Source organism: Salmo salar, chromosome ssa10, assembly GCF_905237065.1.
Source record: "Salmo salar chromosome ssa10, Ssal_v3.1, whole genome shotgun sequence".
NCBI lineage: Eukaryota > Metazoa > Chordata > Actinopteri > Salmoniformes > Salmonidae > Salmo > Salmo salar.
The window spans coordinates 17,968,564-17,996,378 of record NC_059451.1 but is presented as its reverse complement, the minus strand read 5'-3'; the positions used below and the strand labels follow the sequence as shown (position 1 = coordinate 17,996,378).

Below are 27,815 nucleotides of genomic sequence, written 5' to 3'. Positions count from 1 at the left end.
TATTTTATCCCCAATTGGTAGTTACAGTCTTGTCTCATCGCTGCAACTCCTGTACGGACACAGGAGAGGCAGAGGTAGAGAGCCATGCATCCTCCGAAACACAACCCAACCAAGCCACACTGCTTCTTGACACAATGCACATCCAACCCAGAAGCCAGCTGCACCAATGTGTCAGAGGAAACACCGTACACCTGGTCAGTGTGCACTGCGCCCGACCCACCACAGGAGTTGTTAGTGCACGATGAGACAAGGATATCCCTGACGGCCAAACTCTCCCTAACCCAGACGACGCTGGGCCAATTGTGCACCGCCCCATGGGCCTCCCGGTCGCGGCCGGCTGCGACAAAGCCTGGGCTCAAACCCAGAATCTCTGGTGGCACAGCTAGTATTCAGTATTCAGACATAAAAAAAATAGTCAGACTCACAACAACACCAACAACAAAAAGACACCGAACGTCTCGAAGGCGAGGGAGGGGCCGTACTGTTGGGTAGGTGTAGAGTAGACAGTACCACACCCTGCCTATGGGCTGTAGAGTAGACAGTACCACACCCTGCCTATGGGCTGTAGAGTAGACAGTACTCCACCCTGCCTATGGGTAGTTGAGTAGACAGTACCACACTCTGCCTATGGGCAGTAGAGTAGACAGTACTACACCCTGCCTATGGGTAGTAGAGTAGACAGTACCACACCCTGCCTATGGGCAGTAGAGTAGACAGTACCACACCCTGCCTATGGGCAGTAGAGTAGACAGTACTCCACCCTGCCTATGGGCAGTAGAGTAGACAGTACTACACCCTGCCTATGGGCAGTAGAGTAGACAGTACTCCACCCTGCCTATGGGTAGTAGAGTAGACAGTACTACACTCTGCCTATGGGCAGTAGAGTAGACAGTACTCCACCCTGCCTATGGGCAGTAGAGTAGACAGTACTACACCCTGCCTATGGGCAGTAGAGTAGACAGTACTACACCCTGCCTATGGGCAGTAGAGTAGACAGTACTCCACCCTGCCTATGGGCAGTAGAGTAGACAGTACTACACCCTGCCTATGGGCAGTAGAGTAGACAGTACTCCACCCTGCCTATGGGCAGTAGAGTAGACAGTACTCCACCCTGCCTATGGGCTGTAGAGTAGACAGTACTCCACCCTGCCTATGGGCAGTAGAGTAGACAGTACCACACCCTGCCTATGGGCTGTAGAGTAGACAGTACCACACCCTGCCTATGGGCTGTAGAGTAGACAGTACCACACCCTGCCTATGGGCTGTAGAGTAGACAGTACTCCACCCTGCCTATGGGTAGTAGAGTAGACAGTACTACACTCTGCCTATGGGCAGTAGAGTAGACAGTACTACACCCTGCCTATGGGTAGTAGAGTAGACAGTACTACACTCTGCCTATGGGCAGTAGAGTAGACAGTACTCCACCCTGCCTATGGGCAGTAGAGTAGACAGTACTCCACCCTGCCTATGGGCAGTAGAGTAGACAGTACTCCACCCTGCCTATGGGCAGTAGAGTAGACAGTACTACACCCTGCCTATGGGCAGTAGAGTAGACAGTACTCCACCCTGCCTATGGGCAGTAGAGTAGACAGTACTACACCCTGCCTATGGGCAGTAGAGTAGACAGTACTACACCCTGCATATGGGCAGTAGAGTAGACAGTACTCCACCCTGCCTATGGGCAGTAGAGTAGACAGTACCCCACCCTGCCTATGGGCAGTAGAGTAGACAGTACCCCACCCTGCCTATGGGCAGTAGAGTAGACAGTACTCCACCCTGCCTATGGGCAGTAGAGTAGACAGTACTCCACCCTGCCTATGGGCAGTAGAGTAGACAGTACTACACCCTGCCTATGGGCAGTAGAGTAGACAGTACCCCACCCTGCCTATGGGCAGTAGAGTAGACAGTACTACACCCTGCCTATGGGCAGTAGAGTAGACAGTACTACACCCTGCCTATGGGCAGTAGAGTAGACAGTACTCCACCCTGCCTATGGGCAGTAGAGTAGACAGTACCCCACCCTGCCTATGGGCAGTAGAGTAGACAGTACTACACCCTGCCTATGGGCAGTAGAGTAGACAGTACTACACCCTGCCTATGGGCAGTAGAGTAGACAGTACTACACCCTGCCTATGGGCAGTAGAGTAGACAGTACTACACCCTGCCTATGGGCAGTAGAGTAGACAGTACTACACCCTGCCTATGGGCAGTAGAGTAGACAGTACTCCACCCTGCCTATGGGCAGCAGAGTAGACAGTACTACACACTTTCCATGGTGCTGATACAACCAAGCCGAGATACAGATTTTGCGCCAACCTGTCTCTTCAAAATCCCTAAGTGGTCTCAGCATTGGAACTTTTATGTTTATTGTGGTATAGTGTTATATAAGCAGAATTCAATCTAATTCCAATGCAGGAACTCAAATGATGCCCCTGGGTATAGCAATGTATCGGTATGTTTCATCATAACTACTTTCAGCATTTAGTTTGCATTATTTTGGTAAGACAGCTGTGTGAACGGCCGCATTCCCATAGGCTGTTTGTAATAGGTTAATTACCCTATCTATCTTGTAGCCTATATCCTCAAATTAATTGTGCCCCCTTGCTGATTTCAAATGCCCCCGTAGTCACTTTATCCTGGTGCCGGGCCTGCTAATAAGTGAAGAAAAACAATAATTAAAAAAACATAATGTTCTCGCTCCTGATAATTGCATGAAAGTCGTTAGTTAATGACTCACATTGTGCTCACATCAATCGCCATGTAGCTTATGAAATAGTTCAAAAGCAGCCTCTGGTCCCCGGGGCGGGGGTCTATGGTGGCTAATTGTCTATGGGGCTTTTACTGTCCAGTGCCCTGCTGGGTGCCCTGCTGGGTGCTTTGATGAGACTAACAGGGGACTTTATCCATCAAAGCCCAGTAGAGATGGAAGGGATTTGTCCCATAGCCTCTGATGTGGCAGCTGAACTGGAAAACGGGAGCACCCTGGCCTGCCTTGCCATGCTCTGTCTGTGACTGACTGCTAGCTTAGCTTGGTCTGGGAGGTAACCTAGCTAGCTGTCGTCTTAGCAGTTGTGTAACCAATAATGAGTAGGCCCTTGGCCCGCAGTGAAGCCTGGTGCAGCCTACACTGTGTCAATATTTACTGTCCTATCTCTGCTACTCGGAAGCTGGCTGGTAGCCGTAGTACATTTTTCACCAGTGGGGGTTGGAGGAGTGTTAGATAAACAATATTGCCTCAGGTCTTTTGCCTGTTTCATGTCTTGGTTATGTGGGTGATTCTTTAGCATTAATAATACATTATTTAATATTATTAACACTCCAGACCCCTTTCAGACAGGACATTTTGCTATTCTATTGCTTCTATTACATCTACAGTGCATTCGGAAAGTATTCAGACACCTTGACTCGTTCCACATTTTGTTATGTCACAGCCTTATTCTAAAATTGATTAAATACTTTTTTTTTTATCATCAGTCTACACGCAATACCCTATAATGACAAAGCTAAAACAGGTTTTTAGACATTTTAGCAAATGTATATTTTGAGGAACATGGTCTGATGAAATCAAGACTGAACTCTTTGGCCTGAATGCTGAGTGTCACGTCTGGAGGAAACCTGGCACCATCCCTACGGTGAAGCATGGTGGTGGCAGCATCATGCTGTGGGGATGTTTTTCAGCGGCAGGGACTGGGAGACCAGTCAAGATCAAGGGAAAGATGAACGGAGCAAAGTACAGAGAGATCCTGGATGAAAACCTGCTCCAGAGTGCTCAGGACCTCAGACTGGGGCGAAGGTTCACCTTCCAACAGGACAACGACCCTAAGCACACAGCCAAGACAACGCAGGAGTGGCTTCGGGACAAGTCTCTGAATGTCCAGCCAGAGCCCGGACTTTAACCCAATTGAACATCTCTGGAGAGACCTGAAAATAGCTGTGCAGCAACGCTCCCCATCCAACCTGACAGAGTCTGCAGAGAAGAATGGGAGAAACTCACCAAATACAGGTGTGCCAAGCTTGTAGCGTCATACACAAGAAGACTCAAGGTTGTAATCGCTGCCAAAGGTGCTTCAACAAAGTACTGAGTAAAGGGTCTGAATACTTATGTCAATGTAATATATCAGTTTTGTTTTTTAATACATTTGCAAAAATGTCTAAAAACATGTTTTTGCTTCGTCATTATGGGGTATGGTGTGTAGATTGATGAGGGAAAAAAACAATTTAATCAATTTTAGAGTAAAGCTGTAACATAACAAAATGTGAAAAAGTCAAGGGGTATGAATACTTTCAGAATGCACTGTATTTACCTCCTCAGACCACTTTCAGAAAGTTATTGCAGCAAAATAGCCATGATGTGTGAATGAGGGGGAATAGGCCTAAGCCTAAGAGCGAGGGGAGGTCCGGTGGACGGACCACCCGTGTACGGTGGGTGGTCCGTGGGCAGATGGTGAGTTAGTCCTCCCTCCTCTCCCCCTCTGGTCTCCCACGCCGATGGGTGGTAAGGATCAGGAGGCTGTCGAATCTCATTAGGCAGCCAGGCCTGAGAGGGAGAGAGACGCCTGGCCCCCAAAACACCAAAACATAGCCCAGCGTGTGTAAGGAGTGGAGCCCAGCCCAGCCTTTGTTTGTGTATTTGTGTGTGTGGGTGTTTGGCCCCAGACTGGGCCTCCGTGGCCTAGTTTCATTAGCAGCACCAAGGTCCCAGCTCCCTTTGTTTGCCTCTTTAGGTTGGTGGACTGGGGTTACACAGGATTAAGGGTACCAGTGTAGGACTACAGTTAGCTCATTATTGTGGGATGTATTGTGTATGTATGTGTGATAGGAAAACATCCTGTATGATTGAATAGATACAGTAGGTTAGGCCTACTTCAGCCCCTGCATTTGAAGTGACCATATCAAACACTAGGATTGATCTGTGACAGTCAGTCATAATTCCATACCTTGTATTACAGGTTTGTTGTTTTGATCGAATAAAATGCTGTGTTTTCTTCTAAAAGCATATTACAGGTGGATCGCCCCATTGTCGTTTATTCCCCTGACACCTCCCTAACTGCAATTAGCTGTTGTTCCCACCTCTCTCCAATAAACATGGGTAAACATTAGTCGAATGTGGCTGTTTCAGCTCGGTCTGAAAACAAGCGAGCTCGTATTAACCAGTCAGTCAGGAAAGCTGGGCCGTCATGGTTAGAAGTCTCTATTCTGTTTGGCTTCCTTCGGGTCATTAAAGCGCTTACAGACGTATCTCATTAACGGTCAACTTTATTGTTTATCTCCCAGACTCTTCACCTCTTTGAACTTCCTGGAATATATGTGATCCTACCGGCGGTGTAGTGGGCGAGGTCCTGTTATGTCATTTCACCACGGGAAGCCAATATAGTGTAGGAACTAGAAATACCAGTCTCACCACGCTAGGCGAGCCTCTCCCATTATTGACATTCATCGACAGTCCTGTATGTGCTTTGATACTGTGGAATACTGTACTGTGTGATCAAGTTTTGCATGATGTGATATTTACTTACCCGGCGGCCAAATGATTCAGTCATCGCAACTAAGCTTACACACATAAAGTATAAGGTGGGATTTGCATGGTGAAATGTGGTCCTCTATTTAGCAATACGCAATGCAGTTGATTGGATACCTTATCTTGATTACCTTTACGTACACTCTCAGAAATAAAGGTTTAGATTTGTTCTTAAAGGGGTACAAACTATTCACTGTAGTGGTACCCTTTAGTCCTTTGTACCTTTAGTTATAGTTAATTGTACCCTTGCAGTTCGTACCTTAAAAGAGCCAATAGTGTACCTTAGGGGACAAGATAGTACAGGTACAAAGGGTACCTTTGGAAAAGGTAAAAGAAATTGCCTTTTTAGGGGACCGCCACCATGACAAAGTCGTTTGTTCTCTTTAAGTGGCTGAAATGTACCTCTAAAAAGGTTTTTGGATGTTGTTTTAACACTGTAGGGTGTAAAGCCTTGTTTGCATGTTTCCCAGGGTGCCTTTCAAGTGAATTGTAGAGTTACCAATACCACCCATGACTGTGTTTGCTAGTGGTTATTGCATTCAAAGGCTTTCAGTCCTGTAGCCTAAACCAAGTGAGTGCTTAAGTGAATATTTTATTAGCGAAATTATACTCTTTCATTTCTTTCTTTCATCAAGATGCATTTGCCGAAAAGAAACCCATACCTTCTGTAAAATATCTGTGGTGGATCTTTGATGTTATGGGGCTATTTTGTTTACACTAGCCCTGAGGCCCTTTGTTAAGGTCAACAGCATCATGAACTTTACCCAGTAACAGGACATTTTAGCCAAAAAACCTGGTTGCCTCTGCCAGGAGGCTGAAACTTGGCCGCAAGTGGATTTTCCAGCAAGACCATAACCCCAAGCACACATCGAAATCCACAAAGAAATTGTTAATTGGTTGCAAAATCATACATTTTGCAAGGGCCATCTCAGTCTCTGGACTTGAACCCCATTGAAAACCTGTGGTTTGAATTGAAGAGGGCAGTCCATAAGAGCAGACGAAGGACATCAAGGATCTGGAAGGATTCTGTATGGAGGAATGGTCTAAGATCTCTCCCAATGTGTTCTCCAACTCATAAACCATTCAAGAAAAAGGCTCAGTGCCGTTATCCTCACAAGGTGAGGTAATGAAAAGTATTGAAAATAGATTTGTCAATCATTTTGAATCCTACCTATTTGAGATTTTTTTTATTACTTTTTAAACACAAAATCTTTGTCTGAGCAATTGTACTAGCATAAAATAATAGAATTTCCCCATACAATTTCCCTATACAATATAGCTCAGTATTTGAATTATTTATTTTATACAGTAATTTTTGCTCATCTTTATCAAGGGTGTCTATCATTTCAGACCCCACTGTATATCATAAGCCACTACTTTGACAGCCTAGTTTTTACCTCAACACAGTGGTCTGAAACTCGTTGTTTGCAGGCCACATCGGGCAAGTAACATTATGCTGGCTTGCAAAGTGATATGTACAGTAAATCCTACTTTTAATCACGTGCAAACTGTACTTAGAATGATTGCCAAGGTAAAGAAAATGTATAAATGAGACCACCTAAACTATCTAAATGGGAACAACCATCTCAGTAATGGGTGCAATAAATCCAACTACTAACAGATTGTATTAGTTTAGAAAAATGTATGTTATTTATCTTTGTGTAGCATAAGATCAATTAATCAATGTATGTGCAAAAACACACATATTGAAACAAACTATTTTAGAAAATCTACCTGCAATAGGGCATGCTGGGAAATATGATAATGATGGTTATGAGATTGTGATGTTTGTACATTTATATTTAAAATATTGGGTACAAACATATACCATTATACTACATTATCCACACCCTTAAATGTACCAAACAGTATCATGCAATGATGTCTATAAACCCTGGATTGCTAATGCTATCTATTGGCCAATAAGAGCCTTTGAAGCCACCGGTTGGCCAAGAAGCATTCCTCCATCGGAATGAACGGAATTCTACAGTATTTCAATTAAATGTTTGAAGGACAAAATTACATGTATTTCATTATTTTAGGAAAATAAGTGTATATATATATTTTTAATGTGTTTCTATAGCTTCCAAAATATGTTTTACAATGATGGGGGAATACCAAGATGGATTTGCGGTGGCTTCAAAGCAGCACCCCCTGTCAGTCATCTAGTGTATATATAAACCATGTGTACTTCGGGAGGTACATTATGTGCATTTTCCCATTTTTGTACCCCCAAGAACAATACTGTACCCTAACCATACCTTTTTATCTGAGTGTAGAGATTCCAGTAATGATGCTTGATGTTACTGTATGTAGATGTTGTTGTCTCACCCCTCCCTCCCTCCTCTCTTCTCTCTGTCAGTCACAGCGCTGCTAAGGAAGCTCAAACAGCAGTCCAGAGAGACTGTGGAGGACAAGAGGCCAAAGCTACTGAACGCCCTCAAAGAGGTACAGTACATTCTCTCTCTCTCTCTCTCTCTCTCTCTCTCCCTCCTTCCTCTAGTTTCACATCCCTGATCCCTCATATCTGAAACCGATATGAAGGCTGATATATTGTGTATTCCCGTCTCGTCTCTACCCTCTCCCCCTCTCCCCTCCCTACCTTACTCCTCTCCCAAAATGAAGCATGATCCAATGCGCTGTGGGGCAGTCTGTGTACTCACTCCACATCTGCCAGCAGAGTCCTCCCAGTCAGAAATGCCACTCTGCGGCACGCACACAGACACGTACAGATCCAGGCCCTCTCTCAGTCACTCAGTCACACACTATCTATGGTCATCACAACAACGCGGCCCCTTAGCACAGCCCTCGGCATGCAGTAAGCATTCCCCCAGGCCTACGCTCAAGGAATATGCAAACAGACAGCAACATGGGCCCTGGGCGGGAGGGAGTGTCAAACTGCAGGAGCGGTGACATTCTCACAAACCTCCCTGGATGGCATGGCACAGGGGAAGGCAGATGCTTCCACTCCACACGCATACACACGCATGCGCACGAACGCATGTGCACACACACACGTACACACACACAGTTGATCGTCTGGGCTTTGGGGAGCCTCGCAGTGCTGCGGCTGGCATGATGTTATTGAGGGTTCTCTGTGGGCATAAACATCTGGTGCTCTGGGCGTAGGCCACAGCCAGGTTAACTGTGACTCCCCAAGGGGAGCGATAAAGGGAAGGAGAGAGCGGTGGAGGAAAGGGATAAAAGAGCAGCTTTAGGCATGGCCTTGGAGCCTGTCGTGTGTTCGACACGAGAATTTCATACTGTAACTCCTGTGATGAAGCAGGCGTAGATGTCACCGATAGTTTTTCTCCTGACTCCAGGGGATTATATTTCCTCAGAGATGCGCAATCATTCATATTACGTCACTGGAGGTTTTTTATTTCCGGTCAGTATTACCCTGAGATTAGGTGGGCCAGCTGTGTAATTTCAGAGCATTTGAACTACATATTGGATCCTAAACTCATTCGAGAAAATATATGTTTGATACAGAAATGTTTATCAGTTCTACTGTTCCTCCACTTTTACTCTCTGTGGTATATTTTGATTGCTAATCATATTGTTATTCTATTTTTTTTCTCCAGCTGGGAGACTTTTATCTTGAGCTTCACTGGGACTTTCAGAGTTGGGGTGAGTTTGCTTTGCATCTATACAAGTATATGATAAGTATATGACCAGGCCAACTCACTACAATGGTTCAGTTTCTTTGCAATTTTCAACTACACAAAGTGCATTTAACCAAATTAAAGTTGATTTAGAAGCGCTAGAATGGTTGATGTTGTTAAACTGTGTGTGTGTGAGAGAGAGAGAGTTAATGTGCTAGCATCTCTTAGAGCCCAGTTATGTGGGTGTCTGTAAGGGCTCTCTGCCCAGCTGGTTGGGGACAGAGTGATACTGAGAGATTGTTTACAACACTGAGGTAATCCTCTGTAGGGAGTGGCCTCGCCTCCCCACACAGGCAGACCCTCCCCCTGGTGGTGGCTATACGTCATTACAACGTCGCACCACCAGCATTACTAAGGCCTATGAACGCTTACATCAATTAAGCTTATGTTTTAGATCCATTGATCTTCCTTCCTACCGTTTCACTGAATTAATTAGAGAAGAAATGCTGTTACAAATGTCCCACATTTCTTTGGCTAAATGTCTAGTGGACTCCAGAGAGCATGCTAACAGTGTGTCAACATGTCAAGTTAAATATTGACCTGCTTGGAAAGATTATGTGACTGTTGACAACAGTAAAGAAAGGGTTGCTGATTGTGTTAAAGTGTGTTACCTGGTAGTATTTGACAGGGGATGTAGTGCCCCTGAGTGGCAAGGGCTCAAATCCAAAGATTGTATTGGGAGATGCCTTTCTATTAGGACTGTTCAGGAGGGTGAAACTTTACAGAACTTTCACATAGAAATGTATAGTGCAGAGCAGATATAATAGGGAATTGTGCCAGCTCTATTCATTCCATTTCTATCTGCAATGTTCTGAACGTTTCACCTCACAGAATACACCCCAAGTGTTATGCACTGCACACACATTGAGAGAAGCCAGGGCCCCACCGGCCCTATACAATATGCTGGGGGTAGAACAGTCTCAAACAGACACATTGTCCAGTCTGTACTAGTGCAGATCAAACGGAATTCATTTCCTATCGGAGAGGTGCACTGAGTGCACACATGGCATTCACAGGCTCTGTTCCAATATCCACACTAGCATACCTACATATACTGTACATTAGAATTAAGCAATATATTCTAGCATGTTAGTGTGGTGATTGGAACATGGATGGTGCCCTCCAAGGGTTTGAATTGGCCTCATACCGTACTTGTAAAAAGAGCATTACATATTCAACTGCAGAACTACATATTCTGTTGCTGGTATGGGCTCTGAAGCGGTTGGTGATTTTCATTATTAAGCGGAGTTTCAATACCTAGGCCTATCGATATCCCTGTGTCTTTTTCCCATGTTGCAGTGCCTTTGCTCTCCCGAATCCTGCCCTCTGACGTGTGTAAGATCTACAAACAGGGCATCAACATCAGGTAAGTCAAGTCATCCTTTTAATAATCCCTTGTTTTCAGGAAGTTGTAACAAGCAATAATTAGCGTGAAGCCAGTAGATAAGGCCTTATGCCTTATGCCAATGAGATCATTGTAAGATATAAGCATGTCAAACAGATCACCACACACGTAAGAATCAACACAGTATCACTGAAGGACCCCTTGGCTATGCCTTGGACAGATCTGTCTGTCTGTACTGGTCTCAGCTGTCCCAGCCTATGTACAACTCTCCCACACACACACGGTACACAATGTTGCTTGTCCTCCTCAGCTGAGTTGATACACTGATCATCACCAATCTTTAGTCTTGGTTGTGTGCCAGTCTGTTTCTGCCCCAGCCATCTGGTTCAGTCTTGGCAGAGCATAGATGCAGTCTTATTGGATGGAAAAAGAGTCAGGTACTGATGGTTGCCATGTTGACATACCAACAACATTTACTAGACTGGCGCCTCTACGGAAGGATGTCCACAGCCTTCAGTATTATACTGAAAAGGGCAACGTGATATGGTAAAACCCGCGATATTAAAAGTAAATATGCCTTGACAAAGCCCTTTTTTGAAGCACTTTCAGGCTTTTAGGGCCCTTTTTCAGTTGATTAGAAAACCCTGGCTTTGAACACTACACCCTCTCCCAGCTTATGGGAAGCTGTAGTGCCAGCCCCAGCACGGCGGCTAACGACAAGCTTGGTTAACCAGAGTGTGAAATCCGTTCTCGCACTGCTGTGACTGAGTAACACAGCATCTGTTTGCAGATCTATTACCTCTGCGCCCCTCTCCAAATAATTACACTTAGATCGAGGGAACCAGCACGTACCTTTGCCTTAACTTTTACCCACCTACCGGCTCCATCATAATTGGACCAGCGCCGAGTAGTCCCGTCCAGTAACAAAACACGATTCACTATTCACAGTTGGAATACACAGTGCGGTTAGAATTGCTTGTCTGAGTGCTAGAGGCATCACTACAGACCCGGGTTCGGTCCCAGGCTGTATCACCACCGGCCCTGATCGGGAGTCACATAGGGCGGCGCACAATTGGCCCAGCGTTGTCTGGGTTAGGGGAGGGTTTAACAGGACGGGCTTTACTTGGCTCATCGCGCTATAGCGACTCCTTGTGGCGGGCCGGGCACCTGCAGGCAGACCTTGGTCGTCAGTTGAACGTTGTTTTCCGCCGACACATTGGTGTGGCTGCCTTCCGGGTTAAGCGGGCGGGTGTTAAGAAGTGTGGTTTGACGGGTCATGTTTTGGAGGACGCATGACTCGACTTTTGCCTCCTGAATCCGTTGGGGAGTTGCAGTGATGAGACAAGATCGAAACTGGGGAGTAAAAGGGGGTAAAATACAAACAGAACATTTTTTAAATAACAAGAACGAAAGACAATTTGCTTGTCTGGCTTTGATGTGCTAGCAGGCTGGTTAATGTATGCTGATCTGCTGAGCTTCAGTGTTCAGTGAGAAGAAGCCAGGTTTAGGCTGTTTTGTTCTTCAAATGGCCTGTATTTTATCCCACACAGCAATGACACACACACTCACACACACACACACACACACACACACACACACACACACACACACACACACACACACACACACACACACACACACACACACACACACACACACACACACACACACACACACACACACACACACACACACACACACACACACACACACACACACACACAGACAAATGAATGAGTTTTAAAGTGTTGCTAGGTTACCTGCCTCACAAATTGCCCCCCTCCTCCCAACCCCCTCTACCATGCTCTGAATCTATCCAACACTGGAGATTCAGGGCAAATCATTCTCAGGCACATAAAACTGTGCGTGTGGTGGTGAGAAAGTGGTGAAGGGAGGGCGTAGGTTGTCATATATTTACCAGGGTTGAAAGCTGTCTAATAGACTTTCATAATGTCTGTTTGATATTCCCGAGGCGGGGAAAGAAACCGACCGAGGCATAACTTCATTTACATTCCAATGGTTGAAATTCTCCAGCTCTGTCATACCTCTCACTCTCCACTTTGTGTCTATGTGCAGCCCATAAAGTAGTTCAGTTATTTTCTTTGTTGTGACACCTCATTCCTCCACTACTCCATGAAACTAGCTTTTGTCGGAAAACATGGAAATGGGTTGTCGCCCATGGCAACTATTAACACAAAAGCTGTCTCATAGCTTTTAGAGACCAAGTTTGAGTTCTTTAGTTTTATTGAAAAAAGCTTTACTTTTACACTGTATGTTGCTTGGTAACAAGAACGTGTACTTATACTCCGTGTGTGTGTGTGTGTCCCTCACTGTTGTCTCTCTCTTTCTCTATTTCTCCTTGCTTCTTTCAGTCCTCTTTTGGTTTCTGAGGGGTGTGGAGGGATTATGTAGATGTGATGAAGCAATTAGTATAGACATGAACTAGACGCAATATGTGCTGTTTTAATGCGCTGTTGCTGGTGCTATTGACATTATGTTGGCCCATGAAGTGGTTTTGAATTTCAATTCTATCCCTCCTTCCCTTTCTTTCTGATTGGTCATAGACTGGACACCACCCTAATAGACTTCACAGATATGAAGTGCCAGCGTGGTGACCTTAGTTTCATCTTTAATGGTGATGCCATCCCCTCTGAGTCCTTTGCGGTGCTGGACAATGAACAGAAGGTGTACCAGCGGATACACCACGAGGTGAGACCCACGCACGCGCACGCACGCACGCAAACATACCGTCGTGCATTTCTGCATGCAGAAGTCGAGCTAGGGACGCTCGACGTCTCGTACTCTGCCTTTCAAAATGATCCCTGTGTCTGTGAAGTGTGTGTGTGTGTGTGTGTCAGAGGGCTGTGTTCCCTATGTTGCAGGAGTCAGAGATGGAGACAGAGGAAGAGGTGGACATCCTTATGAGCAGCGATGTTTACTCTGCCACCCTCTCCACCAAGTCCATCACCTTCTCCAGAGCCCAGACCGGCTGGCTGTTCCGAGAGGACAAAACGGTTCATACATCTCCTTTGTCAAATACTACCTCTCCGTCTCTAAATGTGACCTTTGCTGATCTACAGTTATGGTCTTGTTATTCAATGCCGTACAGGACGCCCATGTCCTTTTCACATTAACCGCGCCGTATCTCCCCACCACAAAGTTCAGGGGCAACAGAGTAACCAAAACATAGTGGTCGTGTTTGATAAGCCTCCTGGGAGAGCCACAGGTGTTCACCTGAGGGCAGAGTTCAGGTGGGGGGGGGTATTGCTGTCTGTCTCGGTCCTTTGAAGTGTATTGAAGGGAAATTTGTGACTCAGAGGTTTTATTTTCTTGTCCTTTGTGGCTCCAGGAGCGTGTGGGAAATTTCCTGGCGGATTTCTACTCAGTGAACGGGCTGGTGCTGGAGTCACGGAAGCGTCGGGAGCACCTGAGTGAGGAGGACATCCTGAGGAACAAGGCCATCATGGAGAGCCTGAGCAAAGGAGGGAACCTCATTGAGCAGAACTACGAGGTGAGCTCTGCTGTGAGGTCCTCTGGCTGCAGAGTACGGGAATATGGTCACAATGTAAACATTCACCCAACTCTTAACCATATTTTCATATCCAGAACGTTCTGCTGGGGCCTACTGGTATGATGTTGCGGTTGTGAGCTGGCTGCTATGTGTTAAGTGAAGATACTGTTTGCTTGTACCTGCAGCCTAAGTGTGAGTCCAGTCCGGAAACTCTCCTCTCCTACTGGACCCTCGGAGTAGGCCCTCTGGCTTGCCACTCTTATATCACCATCCTATGGGATCTCCTCTCACCTCCAGTCACTCCTACCAAAACATGAGAGCGTTATATTTTTCCCCTTAGCATCGGGCTCTTTTGATGTAGAACACGTCTGCATGGTTTAATTGGACATACTTCAATTGGACTCCTCACCCCTCTTCGGTTTCTTTGTAGTTTTATATGGACATACCGTCTGTCGGAATGAAAACCGCCCTTCTGATCCTCGTCTGTGGCATTCCGACCCCTTTCCTCCACCTTTGCGCATATATACCAGGCACAGCACCCCCCTCTAGTGATGGAAGCTCACAGCTGAACTTTACACAAAGTTCCAGTGCTTTCCCTCTCTTTCGGCCTCTAGATTGTTCGAGAGTTTGCTTTGGGAGCCCTTGTCTATGCACTGTACATAAAGCTGCCACACAGGGACGTCACTGCCTCACAATGCTCAATAGATGCTTTTTAGTGGCTCTGTTGTTTTCGTTAGTCCTGTCCTGTCATGAACTGGGTTTTGTGTTGTCGATGTGTCCTATGGTATTTACTTCTTGTGGTATTGTTGTCTTTGTACTGCGACGGTAAATGCTTTTAAGCATTTTTCATCTGTTGTCCAAAGTTTATTTTTACTGTGCATTTAACCGGTATTGAAACACGTGAGCATATAGGTCAAGGTCAGTTCAGCACAGTATTGAACGGGGAAAACTGCTTACACAGTCCGTTGTGCATCCATCCATCCATGTTTGTACAAGTGCTTCCCTGCTCAGTGTAAACTGTTTCGCAGAAGTAGGTTGAGGGAAAAACAACAGTCCAAGTTCATCCAAGCACTGACGTCCCCCTCTGTTTACTCCGACGGCGGTGGCATAGCAGAGCGGGTCAGCGCGGCGCCTGGGGACACGGAGAGCAGGGGGTTTAAAGCAGGGCTCTGCACTATTGACTGTGTGGATGAAGGCTAAAACCCCTGGTGCCACGGAGCGACGGGGGGGCACCGGCAGACAGACGGACTGGCATACCAGGAGATCACTGGCTGGAGGCTGTGTGTACTCTGCCCCCGTCACAACAACAGCGGTGGCGGGAGCGAGAGGCGTGCGAGCCAACGGCCATCATGATGCCACAGCAAATGCATCAAAACACTGTGATCCACCACCGCTCAGTGTCACATAGGGATAATAACATTGTCCGGTTTGAAGTAAAGGGAACCCTACGTTTGAATGATGAGATACTGACAGTGTCATCTGGTGCCAGTTCTGTCTTTCTTCTCTTGAAGTAGGCCATAGGTACATTATAGTGGATGCTTCTCAATTCACGTTTCAGAAAACACAGCCATTCCTAGTGAGGGGTCAGTTAGAGAGAGTTCAGTATTAGTGTGGGTGTGCTTGTGTTTTTGTGCATACGTGCGTATTTGTGGACGTGCGTCGGTTGGTATCCTCGATGTGGCCAAGTCCTCAGTATTGGCAGTAGCCTACTGTTGAGTAGCCAGGAGTCCTGGCCAATGTGAGGTAGTAAGCCTGTGTGGGTCAATCGCTAGCAACGCGCAAAATCCACTTAATAAATCTCGCTGGATTGATTGCTCTCATTTTACTCCTGTGACTCTTTCCTACTCTTGCTTGTGCCTGTAGTTTGTTTTTCGTTAACGTGTGTAATGACCTGTCAAACACGCCGGTAATGGCTGAAATGGGCTCGATGGAAAATACTGCCTTTCCGTTGAATCTATAAGAACGTTAAAGCTCTGTTGGGAATTTAACACACCTCCATCACAAGAAAGAGAAGGAATTTTTAAAAAGTAACCATTTAATACAGTCAAAATGTTTACAAATTAGATGCGCTGGAATGAAAGCAACTTTCGAAAATGAACACTGATTGTAAATAATCATATTATGTTTGATCTCGCAAACAATGTAAAGGATGTTTAGATAGGTGTAATATGGAGCCAAGCCTGTTGGTTTTTAATCCGAGGGTATCCTGCTAATGACAGGCACTAGGCAGTGCAGAGGTGCGCTCAGTTCAATGGTTTGTACTGAATGACACGTTTCCCCAAAATGTTCTTGTACATTCTTGAACAGACTTTGAGGTACGTCCGTTTGGTGGGTGGGGTTGAGGTGTGGCTTGAAGCAATGCAAGTGACGTATTTAAAGGGCAGTTGCCATGCTGACAGCGTTCCCCTGCCCACAACCCGACGCCTCCCCGTTTTTCAACAGGTCATTCAGTACAGCACCTTTTCCGTTCAATTTAACGTTTGAGAATGTAAAAACGTACTGGTCACATTTCAACTGTCCAGAACATAAAAACATCCCGATTGATTGAACCTTTGCTACGTTGCAGAACAGTTTATACTGAACGACACATTTCCCCAAAACGTTCTTGAACAGACTTTGAGGCATGTTTGCTTCCGTTTGGTGGGTTGACAGCCCTGGTGAGTGCAGGTAGGGTAGACAGCCCTGGTGAGTGCAGGTAGGGTATCAGCCCTGGTGAGTGCAGGTAGGGTAGACAGAGCAGGTAGGGTAGACAGCCCTGGTGAGTGCAGGTAGGGTAGACAGCCCTGGTGAGTGCAGGTAGGGTAGACAGCCCTGGTGAGTGCAGGTAGGGTAGACAGCCCTGGTGATAGCATGTAGGGTCGACAGCCCTGGTGAGAGCAGGTAGGGTAGACAGCCCTGGTGAGAGCAGGTAGGGTAGACAGCCCTGGTGAGAGCAGGTAGGGTAGACAGCCCTGGTGAGAGCATGTAGGGTAGACAGCCCTGGTGAGTGCAGGTAGGGTGACGGCCCTGGTGAGTGCAGGTAGGGTGACGGCCCTGGTGAGTGCAGGTAGGGTAGACAGCCCTGGTAAGTGCAGGTAGGGTGGACAGCCCTGGTGAGAGCAGGTAGCGTAGACAGCCCTGGTGAGTGCAGGTAGGGTAGACAGCCCTGGTGAGAGCAGGTAGGGTGGACAGCCCTGGTGAGTGCAGGTAGGGTAACGGCCCTGGTGAGTGCAGGTAGGGTGACGGCCCTGGTGAGTGCAGGTAGGGTAGACAGCCCTGGTGAGTGCAGGTAGGGTAGACAGCCCTGGTGAGTGCAGGTAGGGTAGACAGAGCAGGTAGGGTAGACAGCCCTTGCTTCTTCCTTACGCACATACATACACACGGACAGTAGATATCCTACGCACATACATACACACGGACAGTAGATATCCTACGCACATACATACACACGGACAGTAGATATCCTACGCACATACATACACACGGACAGTAGATATCCTACGCACATACATACACATGGACAGTAGATATACTACACACATACATACACATGGACAGTAGATATACTACACACATACATACACATGGACAGTACGTAGGATGTATCCCTCCCCAGAGTTGTCACCACTGTTTATCACTACCCAGCACTGTCCGTTCCATTCCCCCGAGATTAGAGGAGCCTTGAGAAGTACTCCCTGTCCTATCATAAGTTTCTCATTGTTCTAGCCAGGTCGAGCCAAACACAGTCTTAATTGTTCTCGGTATTTCCTTAGGCACACACACACACACACACACACACACACACACACACTTCTCTTCCTCACAGGTCTCTACTGAACCTTATGGGACTTACGTTTAGTACTTTATTATTCATTATACATGCTGCATGAACTAATAATCACTAATAGTTAGGTTTCAGGGTAGACTTATTTAATCATTACATTTAAACATATAAATCCCTTATCAGGTAGACAGCCCTGGTGAGTGCAGGTAGGGTAGACAGCCCTGGTGAGTGCAGGTAGGGTGGACAGCCCTGGTGAGTGCAGGTAGGGTAGACAGCCCTGGTGAGTGCAGGTAGGGTAGACAGCCCTGGTGAGTGCAGGTAGGGTGACAGCCCTGGTGAGTGCAGGTAGGGTGGACAGCCCTGGTGAGTGCAGGTAGAGTAGACAGCCCTGGTGAGTGCAGGTAGGGTAGACAGCCCTGGTGAGTGCAGGTAGGGTAAACAGCCCTGGTGAGAGCATGTAGGGTAGACAGCCCTGGTGAGTGCAGGTAGGGTCGACAGCCCTGGTGAGTGCAGGTAGGGTAGACAGCCCTGGTGAGTGCAGGTAGGGTAGACAGCCCTGGTGAGTGCAGGTAGGGTGGACAGCCCTGGTGAGTACAGGTAGGGTAGACAGCCCTGGTGAGTGCAGGTAGGGTGACAGCCCTGGTGAGTGCAGGTAGGGTAGACAGCCCTGGTGAGTGCAGGTAGGGTAGACAGCCCTGGTGAGTGCAGGTAGGGTGGACAGCCCTGGTGAGAGCAGGTAGGGTAGACAGCCCTGGTGATTGCAGGTAGGGTTGACAGCCCTGGTGAGAGCAGGTAGAGTAGACAGCCCTGGTGAGTGCAGGTAGGGTGACAGCCCTGGTGAGTGCAGGTAGGGTCGACAGCCCTGGTGAGTGCAGGTAGGGTGGACAGCCCTGGTGAGTGCAGGTAGGGTGGACAGCCCTGGTGAGAGCAGGTAGGGTAGACAGCCCTGGTGAGAGCAGGTAGGGTGGACAGCCCTGGTGAGTGCAGGTAGGGTTGACAGCCCTGGTGAGTGCAGGTAGGGTAGACAGCCCTGGTGAGTGCAGGTAGGGTAGACAGAGCAGGTAGGGTAGACAGCCCTGGTAAGAGCAGGTAGGGTTGACAGCCCTGGTGAGTGCAGGTAGGGTAACAGCCCTGGTGAGTGCAGGTAGGGAGGACAGCCCTGGTGAGTGCAGGTAGGGTAGACAGAGCAGGTAGGGTAGACAGCCCTGGTGAGTGCAGGTAGGGTAAACAGCCCTGGTGAGTGCAGGTAGGGTAGACAGCCCTGGTGAGTGCAGGTAGGGTAGACAGCCGTGGTGAGTGCAGGTAGGGTAGACAATGCAGGTAGGGTAGACAGCCCTGGTGAGTGCAGGTAGGGTTGACAGCCCTGGTGAGTGCAGGTAGGGTAGACAGAGCAGGTAGGGTGGACAGCCCTGGTGAGTGCAGGTAGGGTAGACAGCCCTGGTGAGAGCAGGTAGGGTAGACAGAGCAGGTAGGGTAGACAGCCCTGGTGAGTGCAGGTAGGGTAGACAGAGCAGGTAGGGTAGACAGCCCTGGTGAGTGCAGGTAGGGTAGACAGCCCTGGTGAGTGCAGGTAGGGTAGACAAAGCAGGTAGGGTGGACAGCCCTGGTGAGTGCAGGTAGGGTAGACAGCCCTGGTGAGAGCAGGTAGGGTAGACAGCCCTGGTGAGTGCAGGTAGGGTCGACAGCCCTGGTGAGTGCAGGTAGGGTACCACAATGCAGGTAGGGTTGACAGCCCTGGTGAGTGCAGGTAGGGTAGACAGTGCAGGTAGGGTAACCAGCCCTGGTGAGTGCAGGTAGGGTAGACAGTGCAGGTAGGGTAACCAGCCCTGGTGAGTGCAGGTAGGGTAGACAGTGCAGGTAGGGTTACCAGCCCTGGTGAGTGCAGGTAGGGTAGACAGTGCAGGTAGGGTTACCAGCCCTGGTGAGTGCAGGTAGGGTAGACAGTGCAGGTAGGGTTACCAGCCCTGGTGAGTGCAGGTAGGGCAGACAGTGCAGGTAGGGTAACCAGCCCTGGTGAGTGCAGGTAGGGTAAACAGTGCAGGTAGGGTTACCAGCCCTGGTGAGTGCAGGTAGGGTAGACAGTGCAGGTAGGGTAGACAGTGCAGGTAGGGTAGACAGTGCAGGTAGGGTAGACAGTGCAGGTAGGGTTACCAGCCCTGGTGAGTGCAGGTAGGGCAGACAGTGCAGGTAGGGTAGACAGTGCAGGTAGGGTAGACAGTGCAGGTAGGGCAGACAGTGCAGGTAGGGTGGACAGTGCAGGTAGGGTTACCAGCCCTGGTGAGTGCAGGTAGGGCGGACAGTGCAGGTAGGGTAGACAGTGCAGGTAGGGTAGACAGTGCAGGTAGGGCAGACAGTGCAGGTAGGGTGGACAGTGCAGGTAGGGTAGACAGTGCAGGTAGGGTAGACAGTGCAGGTAGGGTAGACAGTGCAGGTAGGGCAGACAGTGCAGGTAGGGTAGACAGTGCAGGTAGGGTTACCAGCCCTGGTGAGTGCAGGTAGGGTAGACAGTGCAGGTAGGGTAGACAGTGCAGGTAGGGTAGACAGTGCAGGTAGGGTGGACAGTGCAGGTAGGGTAGACAGTGCAGGTAGGGTAGACAGTGCAGGTAGGGTAGACAGTGCAGGTAGGGTAGACAGTGCAGGTAGGGTAGACAGTGCAGGTAGGGCAGACAGTGCAGGTAGGGTAGACAGTGCAGGTAGGGTAGACAGTGCAGGTAGGGTGGACAGTGCAGGTAGGGCGGACAGTGCAGGTAGGGTCGACAGTGCAGGTAGGGTGGACAGTGCAGGTAGGGTGGACAGTGCAGGTAGGGCAGACAGTGCAGGTAGGGTAGACAGTGCAGGTAGGGTGGACAGTGCAGGTAGGGTGGACAGTGCAGGTAGGGTAGACAGTGCAGGTAGGGTGGACAGTGCAGGTAGGGTGGACAGTGCAGGTAGGGTAGACAGTGCAGGTAGGGTGGACAGTGCAGGTAGGGCAGACAGTGCAGGTAGGGTAGACAGTGCAGGTAGGGTGGACAGTGCAGGTAGGGTGGACAGTGCAGGTAGGGCAGACAGTGCAGGTAGGGTGACAGTGCAGGTAGGGTGGACAGTGCAGGTAGGGTGGACAGAGAAAGTGTTTGGTGGTTGCAACTCTGTTCCTTCCCTTTATGTTAATATGTTCATATATACAAACACACCTGGTGTATTTATGCAAAAGAGGCACATGTGTATTTCTTTATTTTAACACAGAATAAGAACTATTTGCTGATGCAGTAAGAAAATGTATATATGAGTGTATTCTAAGAGAAAAAAAAAATGAATATTTCAATACATCCCACCAAGTCCCTGAATTCCATTCGTTATTTGTCCGTGCCAGTAAAATGTTTTATGTGATATAATTCAGTCAACATCTGATGGATTATACAAATTCAAAATGTTTGGAGTATCTTTATCCATTGTCCAACTGTTGCATTTATTAAAACCTTTTAACGATTTCGATGAACGTTCCTACTTTGATGTCCAGAGAGATAATAACCTAAGGTCAAGGTGCTGTTAACGAGGCACGTGTCGAGAATTAAGACTGAGTCTGTGCTTTATTGAAATGACCCCTTTTCATTCATGCCGTTTGTGTGCAGCTGTATAATCATCAAGTTGTGTTGTTCATGTGGTCAATCCCACTCTCAGCATTAGTGTTGTATTTGGGCCCTCTAGTGACCCAAATGTGGTTGTGCATCCTACATTTCATTCACCTCAGGTGGATACAGGCAAAATCTTACAAACACCTTAGCAAAAAAATATAGCCATTTTGAGAAGCTCATAAAAAAATCTATATTGAAGTCATTAGCTTGGGATTTTTAAGCTTTTAGTGTGCTGTTTGTTTTATGTGAATGCGTTTTTGTTTTTCTTTGTAGTCTGACTATGACTTTGTTTATGATATTTGTGTACTCTGGGCTGATGTCTGACTTTGTTCTGTGTAGATTTCTATTGCCAGGTGTCTGTTCTTGCCACTCATATGTGTTTCTCTCTCTCTTTAGCCTGTGAGGCGACAGTCACTAACTGCCCCTTCAGCCAACACTATCTCCTGGGAGGAATACATCAACGCAGAAAACGGGAAGTATGTGTGACCATCACCTTCTCACACGTACACTTCTTACACGCTTCCTTTCACGAGGGCCCTCTTCCTCATTGTTAGTCTCAAATGTCTACATACAGGGTTAAATCGAATCGAATCAAATGTTATTTGTCACACGCTTCGTAAACAACAGGTGTAGACAAACAGTGAAATGCACACTTAAAGGTCCAACAGTGCAGAGTTAAAAGTCAGATATAGTGACACGAGGAATAAATACACAGTGAATAACAATAAAGAGTAAAAACAACATGGATATAGACAGGAAGTGGGAAAGCCAGTATGAGGGTTATTCCTCAGGCTAGAATGAACCGCGGCCGGTATGCGAGGGAGAGAAAATATCTGTAGTGTTCGGAAAAAGTACTCAACGCACTCAAAACCATGAAGAGGAAAACCCCAAGGGGGCCGAGATGCAGAAATAATATCATTAATTTAGCAAGTGGAAGTGCAAGGTGCTATATAAAAACAAGGAACCTTATGCCTTTATCAGTGCTGTACAAACAAATGAAGAAGACACACACAGCAGGTGCGGGCATAGTTAATTAGAGACTGGCGAATCGGGAGTCAATGTATATGAACAAGGAATATATATATATATATATATATATATATTATGAGGTAATTGAGGTACCTATGTACCTCAACTCCCCGTGCTTACCGTGGGGGGCGAGTGATTGAGCAAGCACCATGTTATGCGGGGATGCGCACTGTGTTGCCAGTGCACAGCTACAGCCCGGTGCGCTCGGTGCAAGCTCCCCACAGTTGCTGTGCTAGAGTTGGCATTCAGCCAGGAAGGAGTGTGCCTGCTCAGCGTTCCTGGTCTTCGGTGTGTCTTTTCGGCCCAGGTTATCCTGCGCCAGCTCTACGTACGGTACCCCCAGTTCGCCAACACAAACCTGTGCGACCTGTCACAACGCCTCGCGCTTGCCGGGCTATGGGGGTTATCCAGCCAGGACGGGTTGTGCCAGCCATAAGCGCCAGACCTCCAGTGCGCCTCCACGGCCCAGTATACCCTGTGCCTGCTCTGCGCACCCGGCCTCCAGCGACGTTCCCTAGTCCAGAACTCTCAGCAACGTTCCCTAGTCTGGTGAGACCTATTCCAGCTCCACGAAAGAAGCCTCCAGTGATGATCCATGGCATGAAGCATCCATTTACATTTACATTTACATTTTAGTCATTTAGCAGACGCTCTTATCCAGAGCGACTTACACTAGTGAATGCATACATTTCATACAATTTCATCCATTTTTTTTTTTTTTTTTTTGCTGGCCCCCCGTGGGAAACGAACCCACAACCCTGGCGTTGCAAACACCATGCTCTACCAACTGAGCTACAGGGAAGGCCAGTGATGATCCATGGCACGAAGCCTCCAGTGATGATCCATGGCATGAAGCCTCCAGTGATGATCCATGGCACGAAGCCTGTAGGGATGATCCATGGCCCGGAGCCTGTAGGGATAATCCATGGCAAGAAGCCTGTAGGGATGATCCATGGCCCGGAGCCTGTAGAGATGATCCATGGCACGAAGCCTCCAGTGATAATCCATGGCCCGGAGCCTCCAGTGATGATCCATGGCACAAAGTCTCCAGTGATGATCCATGGCGCGGAACCTGTAGTGATGATCCATGGCACGGAGCCTCCAGCGACGCTCCCCAGTCCGGAGCCTCCAGCGACACTCCCCAGTCCGGAGCCTCCAGCGACGCTCCCCAGTCTGGAGCCTCCTGAGTCGGCCTGCAGCCCAGAGCCTGCAGCCCAGAGTCTTCAGCGTCGGCCTGCAGCCCAGAGTCTTCAGCGTCGGCCTGCAGCCCAGAGTCTTCAGCGTCGGCCTGCAGCCCAGAGTCTTCAGCGTCGGCCTGCAGCCCAGAGTCTTCAGCGTCGGCCTGCAGCCCAGAGTCTTCAGCGTCGGCCTTCTGCCCAGAGTCTTCAGCGTCGGCCTGCAGCCCAGAGTCTTCAGCGTCGGCCTGCAGCCCAGAACCTCCAGCGATGATCTACAGTCCGGTTCCTTCGACGACGATCCACGGTCCAGTGGTACTAAAGCAGAGGGATCAGCGGGTGGAGCGGGGGTTACGCCCCGAGCCGCATCCGCTGCTGGAGGATAAGGTTACGTGGACTGCAATAGAGCCACCATAAACAGTAGTTACCCACCCTACCCTCCCTTTTTAGTTTTTGTTTAGTAGGAGCATTCGGAGTCTGCACCTTTGGGGGGGGTACTGTCACGTCCTGACCATAGTAAGATGTTGTTTTCTATGGTAGAGTAGGTCAGGGCGTGACAGGGGGTGTTTTGTTTTTCTATGTTTTCTATTTCTATGTTTAGTTCTAGTTTTTCTATTTCTATGTTGTTGTTTTTTGGATGATCTCCAATTAGAGGCAGCTGGTTCTCGTTGTCTCTAATTGGAGATCATTTTTAAGTAGGGTTTTTTTCCCAACTGTTTTTGTGGGTAGTTGTTTCTGTTTAGTCTATGTACCGGACAGTACAGTGAGCTGATCGTTTTCGCTTTTGTTATTTTCGGTAGTGTTCTGTGTTAAAATAATAATACATTTCATTATGAGCACTCAACACGCTGCGCTTTGGTCCCCTTTCTACGACAGCCGTTACAGAGATCCCGCACCAACTGTTGTTAACAAAGAGACACACCTCTCCTCCTCCTGTTCAGCTAAGACTCTGAGAAACATAGAATATTACAGTTTTTCAGGTACCGTTGAGAGGATACGGAGCTCTTCCAGTTTGTTCTCGAGTGACTGCATGTTCGTCAATACAACAGAGGGCAATGGTGGTCTATTTGCTCGCTAATGTACTCTCGTCAGGTTGCCGCCTCGCCTGTCTCTCTTTCGCTGCCGATTCCTCTTTCGAGTCCCAGGGATTAGTTCTTGGTCCGGAGGAAGCAGAACGTCCAGAGGTTCCGACTCGTTTAAGTTGGAATGTTTGTCCATTCTGATGCCTTGAAGCTGTTTTCGGTCATAGGAAATGATGCTGGAGACATTATGTACAAAAAAGTTACGATCAGCGTAAAAAACACACAAAATAGGTCAGGAGCCCGTAAGACGGCTGCAATCCACCGGAGTGCCATCTTGCCAGGGGGAATGATGGACAGACAGACAGATCACTTATCTACAGTTGTGACAGGGTGGATAGTGCCATTTAAGGCCATTCCCTCTTACCTCATCAGTTAAAGCTGTGGAGAGCTGTTCTACTTCCTGTTGGAGAAACTTGACCCATCGACTTGATGGGTATGGGGTTTCAGTAGCAACTGGTTACTGCTTCCCACTTCCATCACCTAGCAGTGAGTGGTTCCTCACAGAAAATGTGTATTCTATTGTAAGACAAATTATTTAAAAAAATTGCCCAAATTACCCAAATGCATCATACCCATACCATTATTACCACACATTTACAAAATTCTCCCTCTTCTTCTCCTTCAGAGCACCTCATCTAGGAAGAGACCTGGTATGCAAAGAGAGCAAGAAGAACTTCAAAGCGACCGTAGCCATGAGTCAAGACTTCCCTCTGAGCATTGAATCGTAAGCATCCTCTTCTGTTACGCCCAGATGAACTTGACGTCTAGACTGACACAAGTAGTTGCCAGACGGGATACATTTTAATAAAGTTTATTTTTTTCTTCATAAAGTATTGAAATCTGAGATGATGTTTGTGTGAATGAATGGGCTAAAGAGGTTGATGGGCACAGTACATTTATTTATTTGCACCAAAGAAAACACATGATAGAAACACATGAATACTAAAAAAAACGGTGTGCAGAAACAACAGAAACAATATACAATACATAAGTACAAAAATAAAAAGGTTTGTTAAAACAGATAACAAAACCTACTCATTATAAATGTATAAATGAATTGATCAGTAATTACACCAACAACAAAAATGTTAAACTCACTTTTGGGGTGTGCAGAGGCCTCATTTTCTCATGATTATCCCCATCGCTAATTGAATGTGCTCATGTACTCTCTGGCATGAAGTGATGCATGAAATCCATTCTTCATTGAGTGAGAATGAAAGACTGATCTTTTTTGTTGTTTATTTTCAGGTTATTAAACGTTCTGGAGGTGATAGCGCCCTTCAAGCACTTTAATAAACTCAGAGAGTTTGTTCAAATGAAACTCCCTCCTGGTTTCCCTGTCAAACTGGGTAAGTACTATGTATAGTATACTGCTTAGCGGGAAACATATTCTAAAATATAAGAGATCCAGTTGGATGCCTGCTGACTGGCTGACCAGCTATATTCCCTGATGTTATAACATGTTTACATTTGTCGTTTCTCCACAAAGATATCCCTGTCTTTCCAACCATTACGGCCACGGTGACCTTTCAAGAGTTGCGCTACGACAAGTTTGAGGAGTCCATCTTCACCATCCCCAATGAGTACAACGAGGACCCCAGCCGCTTCCCTGACCTTTAACCCCTTTGGGTGGACACCAGAAAGGGGTCATCTATGAAAGGGCATTGATATTTCATCAAGTTGTCATCGGAGAAGAAGACGAGAAAAGGAAATTGTATGTGTAATGTTTTAAATGGAAGTGAAAAGATGTAGCTACTATCCAGAGCTTTGTTTGGAGGTTCACTGAACGTTGGGCACTGGTTAGATGCACTACAGCCAGTCAGTACTGGGCTGAGTTGGCCTTGGCAGCAGAGGGGAAGACCTACTGTGCCAGTCGATACTCAACTCTTTGGTACTCCACCTGAAAGCAATGATAGACATGCTAAGAAATTGAATTGTACCAGAGCGAAGTTGTCTTTTCCTATTTGACTGGCAGCAAGTGTGGCATTATAAGTATTGCATATAAGAATTGTTTTCATATTCTACCTTTTTAAACTATGTAACAAACTGTACAATTCAGTTAAAGGAAATGAACCAGGAGTGAAAGTTGTCTGTAGATGATTAGGTACGATTTAAGTACAATGTAAAGGGCTCGATTCAATCCATATCACAGAAGTTCAGCGCCACAGCGCGATAGAAATGTAAAGTCAACGTGCCGCGTTAGCAGAGACTGCGTCCACGGTAAACACTGCATATGTCGGCTCAATAGAAAATTACCTTTACATTTCAATCACACTATAGAGTTAAACTTCCGCGGTATGGATTGAATCGAGCCCTAAATGCAATTTTTAAAGCTAGCAAAAACCAGGCCTTTTCCTTGCGCAAGGTGTAAATACCGCTGTCTTTATTTTGTGTTTTTTTTTTCACTTTCTTTGTGTTAATATGGGTGTAGATGTCTTCTATGACAAGAACAGTTTCTGAAGTTTGATGCCAAGCCAAGTTGATGTGAGTTCACCCAAGAGGTAATTGGTTTGTATCGTGGTGGCAATGGATATTTTTGTACATATAATATTGTGCTGGTAAAAGTCTCCAATTCTCCTTTGTTTTTTGTCTTCATTGTCACACTTATGTCAACTCTTTGTGGACTTCTCCCCTGTAGACCTATGTATGAGCCAAGTGTACAAAGCACTGTGAGGTCTTACATCCTTGAGTTTTACAAGGACTGGATTATTCAGCAGAGTTTCCGTCTTCAGAAGAACAGTTTCAGTTGAGTCCTGGTTGCTTCTGAACATTGCAAAATGTTGCTCTTCCTTTAAGCCCCGTTTATACCTGGTTCCAACATGCATCCTTGTCCTGATTTTGTTCACATTCTGATTGTGCCCACATTTTCAGATGGTGTAAACTATTAAAAGACTCATTGTTATCAGATCTTTCTGACCACCTCCGGAGGTAGGATATCTTACAAGTGTAGACAGATCTGGACAGTGAAACCATTGAAATCATTATCCCTTCTAAAATCATTGACAGGTGGCACGATTGAATTATGGCATCAATATGTGTCTTAAAACAAATCAATATTATTTTGAAAGAATAGCTGTCAAATAATTTGCATATAGGGAGGGACCTGGAACTCTGGT

The 27,815-nt window shown here is 47.1% G+C and overlaps 1 protein-coding gene across 1 annotated transcript in view; it reads left to right on the top strand.

Moving 5' to 3' along the window:
- LOC106613664 (ankyrin repeat domain-containing protein 13C) overlaps positions 1 to 27,276 on the top strand; it is a 79,665-nt gene extending 52,389 nt beyond the window's left edge. The window contains exons 4-13 of the mRNA XM_014216155.2: positions 7,881 to 7,966; positions 9,103 to 9,148; positions 10,483 to 10,549; positions 13,093 to 13,237; positions 13,411 to 13,542; positions 13,878 to 14,039; positions 21,810 to 21,889; positions 25,325 to 25,423; positions 25,948 to 26,048; positions 26,189 to 27,276. Of these exons, the coding sequence (XP_014071630.1) occupies positions 7,881 to 7,966; positions 9,103 to 9,148; positions 10,483 to 10,549; positions 13,093 to 13,237; positions 13,411 to 13,542; positions 13,878 to 14,039; positions 21,810 to 21,889; positions 25,325 to 25,423; positions 25,948 to 26,048; positions 26,189 to 26,319 (1,049 nt within the window). The 3' untranslated portion in view covers positions 26,320 to 27,276. The remainder of the gene's footprint in view (positions 1 to 7,880; positions 7,967 to 9,102; positions 9,149 to 10,482; positions 10,550 to 13,092; positions 13,238 to 13,410; positions 13,543 to 13,877; positions 14,040 to 21,809; positions 21,890 to 25,324; positions 25,424 to 25,947; positions 26,049 to 26,188) is intronic.
- Positions 27,277 to 27,815: the final 539 nt, after the last annotated feature.